We start from the raw sequence: 8,940 nt of genomic DNA on the forward strand, positions 1-8,940 counted from the left end.
GCGGGGGGCCTGAAGTGCTGGAGGGACAGGGGTGCGCTTGGGGTAGTTGGGCGGGTGGCGGTGACAGGCGAAGGAGCAGGTGGACGGGCGGGCAGACACCTGCGTGCGCGTGCGGCTGACTGACCGGGTCGGTGGCCAGGCGAAGCTCAGGGTGGCGGGGTGCACGGTGGGAGGTGCCCAGGCGCCCTCTTTGGCCTCCGTACGAGCCCTCTCCCCGCACGCAGAACCTCTTCCACTTCGTGACGGACATGCAGAACAATGGCGTCGTGAAGATCCCGGACGCCAAGGGGGATGATGCGTGGAAGGTTTACTACGACGAGACGGCCCAGGAGATCGTGGACGAGTTCGCCATGCGCTACGGAGTGGAGTCCATCTACCAAGCCATGACGTGAGGCTGCAGGCAGGGCAGGGGTAGTTCCGGGCATGCCCCGCCCCGGAAGTGGGAGGGGCGTGGCGGCGTGGGGCGTGGCCAGAAGGTCGGGGCATGGCCTGATGTTGGGGCGTGGCCTGGTGAGGAGGTCGGGGCGTGGTTGGCCAGCTGGGCCCCTTAAATAGTGGGAGGTTGGCTCGCTTCCCAGACTAGCGAGGGGCCCGACAGAGGCAGCGGGGACTTGGGCGGAGTTCGGCACATCTGTGCCCCTCTCGCAGCCACTTCGCCTGCCTGTCCTCCAAGTACATGTGTCCCGGGGTGCCCGCCGTCATGAGCACCCTGCTCGCCAACATCAACGCCTACTACGCGCACACCACCGCCTCCACCAATGTGTCTGCCTCCGACCGCTTCGCTGCCTCCAACTTCGGGGTCAGTCCCGGCCCCGGGGGAGGGGACCCCGCCCAGCCCCCGACCCGCCCCTCTCTGGCCGCGAGCCCCATCGACACTGTCCTCCCGCCTCCTCAGAAAGAGCGCTTCGTGAAGCTCCTGGACCAGCTGCACAACTCGCTGCGGATCGACCTCTCCATGTACCGCGTGAGAAACTGCTGAGGCCCGGCCCCTCCTGCAGCTTGGGGGACCCTCACTGCCCCCCAGGCTGCCTTTTCCCCTCCTTTCACACCTGCTTCCCGTGCGGGGCGGAGCCCAGGGCCTTCGCCTTCAGTCCCAGCCCCAGCTTATTAAGTCGCTGACTTCCCAGGCTCAGCCCACACTTGCATCCTCCTGCCTCAGCCTCCCGGGGTGCTGGGATGACACCCGCAGTGGACCGGGGACACTGTAACCCAGCTCTCCTTTCACTCCCAACAGAACAACTTCCCAGCCAGCAGCCCGGAGAGGCTCCAAGACCTCAAATCCACTGTGGACCTTCTCACCAGCATCACGTTCTTCCGGATGAAGGTAGGAGGGCCGGGAGCCCACTTCCGCCTTTCCTTAGGGTTCGGTTTGGGGTTTTTTTTCCTGGGTGTTTGTTTGTTTGTTGTACCAGGGATCGAATGCAGCACCTTACACTTGTCAGGCAGGCGAGGTGCCACTGAGCTACATTACAGGCTTGTTTTGTTTTTAACTGATACATAAAACACATTAACAGATACAATGTAACATTCAGTACAGATGAAACTATGTCGTGTGGTGTTTAAATCAGGTCAAACATTTATCACTACCTTGTGGTGAATGCTTTCACAACCCTTTTTCCAGCTTTGTGTGTGTGTGTGTATGTATGTTACTGGGGATTCAACCAGGGTCCTTTGCACTAAGCTACATCCCCAGTACACACACACACACACACACTCACACACTCACACTTTTTTTTTTTTTTTGAGTTTTTGAGATGAGATCTTGCTAAGTCACCTGGTTACCCAGGCTGGGCTCAAACTTGGGATCCTCCTGCCTCAGTCTCCCAGACCACTGGGATTCCAGGTGTGCATCACCGTGCCCAGCTCTTCCAGCTGTTTGCGGTGCACATTGCGTTACTGTTATCTGTTATCACCACCTGTGCAGCAGCGCCCAGACGCCTTGCTCCTAGCTGCATCTTGGTTGATCACTCCCATCCCTCTGTCCCCAGCCTCCGTGACTGTCACGCTACCTCATTTCTGTGAGATCAGCGTTGGTAGATTTCACCTGCGAGTGCAGTCGTGCAGTGCTTATCTCTGTGCGCTTGGCTGATTTCACTTAATGTCATGATCTCTGTCCAGGCTTGGTGGTGCATGCCTGTAATTCCAAAACTCAGGAGGCTGAGGCAGGAAGATCATGAGTTCAGGACCAGCCTAGACTATGTAGCAAGACCCATCTCAAAACACCAGCCATTCAACCACAAAAGCCATAGTGATCTCCAATTCCATCCATGTTGTCTCAAATGATACAAATTCACTCTTTTTCTTGGCTGACTGGTATTCCTTCGTGTAGAGCTACCACATTTTCTCGATGGACACAGCTTGCCCTGTCCCCCGGCTAATGCGGGGCATAGGAGTCTCTCCACCTCACTGAGGTCCCTGGATATAGACCCATGGACCTCATGGCCAGACCAAGAGGCAGCGTGCGTGTGGTTTTCTTGAGGCGCCTCCATGCTGCGGCCCACTGTGGTGGTACTAATTTGTACCCTGTCCACAGTGCCGCGTCTCCTTGCCAGCTTTTGGTATCTTTGGTCTTTGGGGCCATGGCCGTTCTCACTGCGGGAGGAGATCTCTCTCTGTGGCTTCAACCTCCACGCCAACATCTCCTTCGTCCTAAACGTGCCGCCCCTCCTGGGTGCATCTTGCCAGCCCTGTGCCCACCACGCAGTCTCCTCCCTCACAGGTCCAGGAGCTGCAGAGCCCACCCCGGGCCAGCCAGGTGGTGAAGGACTGCGTGAAAGCCTGCCTCAACTCGACGTACGAGTACATCTTCAACAACTGTCACGAGCTCTACAGCCGAGAGTACCAGACAGACCCGGTGAGGCCCTGCTGGGGCGCAGGGGGTGGGGTACCGGCTCTGCCCCTCCGACAGGCTCCACCGCTGGGAGCATCAGTGTCTTCTGTAAAAGTGGGCCCCCGAGCCCCAAGTCCAGGTCAGGGTGAGTTTGTCTATCATCTGTGTAGTTCCATGTATTTCTCCTTGCTCGGCTTCCGTGAAAAGTGTTCTTGGCAAATTAGTAGTCGGAGCTAAGTTGGACTGGGTTGAGTCTGAGTGTGAATCCGCTCGCTCATTTCTGTTCGCTCGTTTCCCTCCCCACCCCAGAGTAACTCCGTGTCTCCTCAGCTTGTTCTCACTGCGTTGAATGCAGTTGAGTTAGGACGAGCCGAGTTGCGAAGCGGTTGGTCTCACTTGCGCCAAGCCCAGCGGGGCTCATTTCAGTGGTGTCTGTTACAGTCCCGGTGCTGGGACCTGGCACCCAACACCCACCACTCCTAGAAAGAGAGATTTATTTGGCTGATGATTTTTGGAGGATTCAGCTCATAGTCCGTGGCTCCAAGGCAGAAAGGTCATTGTTCGAGGGTCTGGTGCAGAGGCTGCTCACACCATGGCGGCCAGGAGGGGACCAGAAGGATGGGCTGAGGACAGGAATTCACCCTGCCAGCCCTGCCTGTGCACAGATTCCGCTCTGAACTCCTCAGTGGCTGAATCCCCCCATGAGTGCAGGTCCCATGACCTAAGCACCTACCGCAGGCCCAGCTCTGAATACCAGGGCCTTCCGGGGAAATCTGTACCTGCGCTGTAACAAGAAGGTTCCACTCATTTCATCTTGAAGCCACCCTCGGCTGGCCCAAGCATTTAGGTTGGGTTAAGAAGGGTGGCGTTGCATTGGGTTGACCAGATTTGAGTCAGATTGAGCTGCATGAGGTTGGGGCGGGCTCAGGTCTAGGAGATTTGTTTCCAGTATGTTGGTGTTGGTCTTGGACAAGCTGGTCAGGTCCAACCCACTGGACTCATGTGTGCTGCACTCGGTCTGGTTCAGGTGGCCTGTGTTCCTCCCCACTGTGTCCGCACGGGAGACCTTCTATTAGCCTCCGTGGGCTGGAGTTGCCTTCAGTCTGGTTCCACTTGGTCTCCTCGGATTGGGTTTTGTTCAAATTTAGTTTATCCGTGTTTTTCCATTCCGTTTTTGGGCTGAGTGTAAAACTCATCCCCTGTGTGGAGCTGGGTTTGGGCCAGGCCTACAAGCCTACAGCTTCCTACCTGAGCCAGTCACACGTCAACAGGGCCCCTCCTCAGCAACCTCCTGCCCCTCAGTCACGACCTGGCCAAGCCCTGTTCCTCTTCCCAACTTCCACACTGCCCCTCCAGGCTAAGAAGGGGGAGGTCCCCCCAGAGGAGCAGGGCCCCAGCATCAAGAACCTCGACTTCTGGTCCAAGCTGATCACCCTCATAGTGTCCATCATCGAGGAAGACAAGAACTCCTACACTCCCTGTCTCAACCAGTGAGTTGTGGGTCTGTGGAGTTAATTATCAGGGTCGTCATCTGTGTGTGTGTGTGTGTGTGTGTGTGTGTGTGTGTGTGTGTGTACAAATTTGTGTCTCACAAATAGAGAAGTTTGTGTTTAATTGCACATGCAATGTGTATATGGGAACATTTGTAGTGTGTTGTACTATTGTAGAATTCAAGAGACAGGAGAAACCATTGGGGAACAGGAGGATTTATTTATCTCAGTGGGGCTCCTGTCTAAAAAGACAGAGCCCTGAACAAAGGAAAAGCTCTAATATTTACACATTTGTCAAAGGGGTTGGCATGAAACAGGACAAAGGCAGTTATTCACTCAGTGACATATTTACATCTTAGCCTTGAAAAATGGTTATCAGGAATTTTAGGATGTCATAAGATTCTGTTTATAGGAACACAGTTGTCAACCTTATCTGTATTTCATTTTTCTTTTTTTGGTACCCGGGGTTCAAACGCTCGGGACCTTGTGCTTGCAAGGCAGGCAGCATAACCGCTGAGCTGAATCGCTGGCCCTTACCTGTATTTCTTGAGAGAAAATAGCCACAGGACTCCATTTACAGGGATTTAACTGTCTACATTATCAGTTCGAGGGCAGAGATCAGCCTTGAAGGAAGTCAGATTCCTAAGAAACCAGGACATCACAAGACTGTTTTTAAGAATTTTGTACTTACCTTATCTGTCATAGAGGTCAACAGTTTCAGGCAGGAGAAATCTAAGAGGGGAACTGTGTGGGGCTAGAAGAAACCATTTATAAACCTGATTCTCTTTCAAGTTTTGCTTCAGTACCTGTGTGTGAAATTCAGATTTGGCAAACATAATAAAATTGTGTATACATACACAATCACTGGTGAAATTAAATAAGTATTTTATATACGTGTGTGTGTGTGATTGTATAAATAGCATATATCTGTGTGATTTGTGTGCGTGTGTAGGTTCATAAACAACAGCAGTGGTGCTCAAGTATTTTCTATGGACTCCTTCACCAAATGTTTTACATTTAAATTGTTTTAGCAGACATGGGGGGTGTATATAATGTTATGCGTGGTTGCAATCCATAGGTTTAATTGTATATAACTGTGCGATGCACTTTAATATACAGTATCATACAACACAGTGTTATACAGCATACAGCACTTTCGTGTGTGCGTGTGTGGGCACAGTTTCTGTTAGTGGGTTTATGTATCGCTGTGTTAGCTGAATGAGCTATGGTGTTTTATTTCTGTCTGACGCAAGCACTAGAGAGGCCCCTGAGTTTGGAGTTTTCCTATCTTCTGGCTACTTAGATATGGAATTGTGATCAGAGATTTAAATAGATGGACTGGACGGTGGGTGTGTGGACGGATGGTTGGGGGAGAGGTGAGTGGGTGGGTGGGGCCTCGTGAGAAGCAAGGCCTCAGGCAGCTGCTCGGAATATCCGTGGCCCTGAGGGACCTGAACACGGCCCCCGTGCTGCCCGCTGGAGCAGGGAGGACTCGGCAGCCCACGCCGTGGCTGCTGTCTGCTGAAGCCCATGTTAATGTGGCCTCTGCCAGGTTCCCCCAGGAGCTGAACGTGGGAAAGATCAGCGCCGAGGTGATGTGGAATCTGTTTGCCCAAGACATGAAGTACGCCATGGAGGGTGAGCACGGGGCCCTGCGCCCCAGCCCGCAGTGAGGCCCCTTCCTCGGTGCGCCCCCCAGCAGAGGCGTAGCGGAGGCCGAGCCCTGTTCTTCCCCCCAGAGCACGACAAGCACCGCCTGTGCAAGAGCGCCGACTACATGAACCTGCACTTCAAGGTCAAGTGGCTCTACAACGAGTACGTGGCCGAGCTGCCCGCCTTCACGGACTGCGTGCCTGAGTACCCCGCGTAAGTCCTCCCGGCCACGCCACGCCACACAGACGGTGGGCCTGCCCGGGGGCCCACGTGGGACTCCAGCCCGGTGTCCTCGAGTCCAGGCATCCAACCGGACTCCAGGAGCCCAGGAGAGTCACGGCCACAGGGGCCCGGCGCAGGGTGCACCCAGCCATGTGCGCTTTCTCTGTTGCCCCTGCTCATGTCCTGCGAGGTGAGGTGACAGTGTTATGACCTCCGTGTCACAGATGAGGAAATGGTGGGCAAAGAGGTATCGAGCTGGACATGGTGGTGCGTGCCTCTAATCCCAGCCACTCAGGAGGCTGAGGCAGGAGCATCACAAGTTCCAGCCCAGCCTGGGCAATCTAACAACTTGGGAGACCCTATCTCAAGATAAAAAACACAACGGGCTGGCCTGTAGCTCAGTGTGAAGGCCCTGGAGCATCGCCAGTACCACACACACAGTACCAAGGAACTTGGCTACAGTAAGGCTTGTGACGGAGCCAGCGCCCGAGCCTGGGTGAAGGTTACTGAGGCCTCCTGCGTGCTGGGCCAGGCGCTGTCCGGTGGTACCGCCGATCTCTGTGTCCACGGGACAGTTCCAGGAAGCCCCGTGGGTACCGCAGTCCGAGATGTGCAAGTCCCTTCCGCGCAGTGGCAGTGCTTGCACAAAACCGTGCACACCGTCCTGTAGCCTGGAGTCCTCCCCGAGCGGGTAGGGCCCCAGGACAGCATCACCGTCCAGTTCAGGGGGTCCTGACAAGAAAAAAGTCCGCATGTTCCAACACAGGCAGTTTTCTCAAATATTTGTGATCTGTGGTTGGCTGAGCCCATGGATGGGGAACCCAGGGATGCAGAGGCCGGACTGTACGGTGGGAAAACCCAGTGCCCTTATGGGAACCAGGGCATCTGCAGGCCACTCGGTGCACTGCACAGCTGGAACCACCAAGGCTGGGGTGGGGGCGTGCAGCGGAGCGCGACCAGCACCGCCAGTCCTGGGTCAGAGCTAGGCAGGCGGGTCACAGCCTGGCGGTCCGTTTCAGGTGGTTCGAGCCCTTCGTCATCCAGTGGCTGGACGAGAACGAGGAGGTGTCCCGGGACTTCCTGCACGGCGCCCTGGAACGTGACAAGAAGGATGGGGTGAGATGCTGACCGTGAGCAGGTCCCATGTGCTCCCTGAGACCGCTTCTGCGGCTCCCGGGACGGTGTGAGGGCAGAGCCTGCCCACAGGAGAGCCCGTCCCCTGAGTGTCACCATCTTGGTCTTGCTCGTGGCTTTGTCTTTTGTTCCCCTCATCAGGCCTGACCCCTGTACCCGTCGCCTTCACGTGCACCTCTAAGTCACCTTGTCCTCTGCCCCCACCGGGGCGCTGGGGTCCAGGCGTCCGTGTGCAGCGCAGCAGGCTGGGTGCCGCCTGTGGCCCTGACCCCATCCCCACCCCGATGTCCACCCCAGTTCCAGCAGACCTCAGAGCACGCCCTGTTCTCCTGCTCCGTGGTGGACGTCTTCTCCCAGCTCAACCAGAGCTTTGAGATCATCAAGAAGCTGGAGTGCCCTGACCCCCAGATTGTGGGGCACTACATGGGGCGCTTTGCCAAGGTGTGGGGTGCAGGCAGGGCCGGGCCGGGCTTGGAGTGGGGCCGAGGGCAGCAGTGGCTGATGCCGGCTTCTGAGATGGGCGGCCAGGGTCAGGGCTACCTCGGGCGGGGACACTGGGTGAACCATGGGACCTCTGCCCAGGGCCTCCCCGGTGACCAGGCCCCCCTCCTCCCACCCCCGTGTCCCTCAGACCATCAGCAACGTGCTCCTCCAGTACGCCGACATCATCTCCAAGGACTTCGCCTCCTACTGCTCCAAGGAGAAGGAGAAAGTGGGGACCTGCGGGCGCCCCTGCTGCCCTGCCCCGCCCCACCCCGCACCCCCAGGGCCCCGCTCGTGTCCCGTGTGAGAGGGTGTCTGTCCGTGCGTGCGTGCGTGCGCGCTGCTGTGTACCGATTGTGTCACCTGCTGTTTGTGTGATTGGCTGGGCGTGGGTCCCGGTGTTTGCGTGCACGGTGGGTGAGGGCAGGGGCCTTCCGTGTGTTGTGGTGGCTGCCAGGGAGCCCCTCAGAGCTCGGGCCATGTAGGAGAGCAGGGTGGGGACGAGGACACGGGCTGCCCCAGGACCCCACCCACCCACCAGGCCCAGGGCCCCCGGAAAATGGCTTAAGTCCTCCTGTCCCCGTGCACCCCGGCACCTGAGCCCAGGCACTCCTGTGTATCTCGGGGACCCGCCCAGACCTGCCCCACCTCTCACCGGCCCCAGTGGGTGTCCCAGCACTTCCTCTCTCCCCAGCCCTGCATCCTCATGAACAACACCCAGCAGCTCCGCGTGCAGCTCGAGAAGATGTTCGAGGCCATGGGAGGCAAGGAGGTGAGGTGGGGCCCCAGCCAAGTCCCCACAGCCCGGAGCCCCTCTGCGATGGCCGCAGGCTGAGGCAGGACGGTCTCTCATTTAAGGCCTGCCCGAGCTACGTGAACAACCACAGGGCCAGGCTGCAGCCCCCGAGATCCCGGCCTGGGGTCAGACGTTACGATACCCAGGACTCTGGACGCCCCGCTAACCCAGCCCGGTCTCTCCCTCTCAGCTCGACGCCGAGGCCAGCAACATCCTGAAGGAGCTGCAAGTGAAACTGAACAACGTCCTGGACGAGCTCAGCCGGGTGTTCGCGACCAGGTGGGCAGCGCAGGCCTGCGGGCCGGGGCTGGGGACGCACGGTGCTGCGCAGA

General features: G+C 57.4%; 1 protein-coding gene across 1 annotated transcript in view; it reads left to right on the top strand.

Annotated features, from left to right (window-relative positions):
- Positions 1-8,940, top strand: part of Unc13a (unc-13 homolog A) — a 54,232-nt gene that overhangs the window by 23,557 nt on the left and 21,735 nt on the right. The window contains exons 22-34 of the mRNA XM_033759364.1: positions 225-388; positions 649-799; positions 896-964; positions 1,235-1,324; positions 2,720-2,854; positions 4,187-4,320; positions 5,873-5,958; positions 6,060-6,186; positions 7,215-7,311; positions 7,627-7,770; positions 7,961-8,041; positions 8,507-8,584; positions 8,799-8,928. Of these exons, the coding sequence (XP_033615255.1) occupies positions 225-388; positions 649-799; positions 896-964; positions 1,235-1,324; positions 2,720-2,854; positions 4,187-4,320; positions 5,873-5,958; positions 6,060-6,186; positions 7,215-7,311; positions 7,627-7,770; positions 7,961-8,041; positions 8,507-8,584; positions 8,799-8,928 (1,486 nt within the window). The remainder of the gene's footprint in view (positions 1-224; positions 389-648; positions 800-895; positions 965-1,234; positions 1,325-2,719; positions 2,855-4,186; positions 4,321-5,872; positions 5,959-6,059; positions 6,187-7,214; positions 7,312-7,626; positions 7,771-7,960; positions 8,042-8,506; positions 8,585-8,798; positions 8,929-8,940) is intronic.

The sequence above is a fragment of the Fukomys damarensis genome, unplaced genomic scaffold, assembly GCF_012274545.1.
Source record: "Fukomys damarensis isolate Sample0158 unplaced genomic scaffold, DMR_v1.0_HiC HiC_scaffold_37, whole genome shotgun sequence".
Classification (NCBI taxonomy): Eukaryota; Metazoa; Chordata; class Mammalia; order Rodentia; family Bathyergidae; genus Fukomys; species Fukomys damarensis.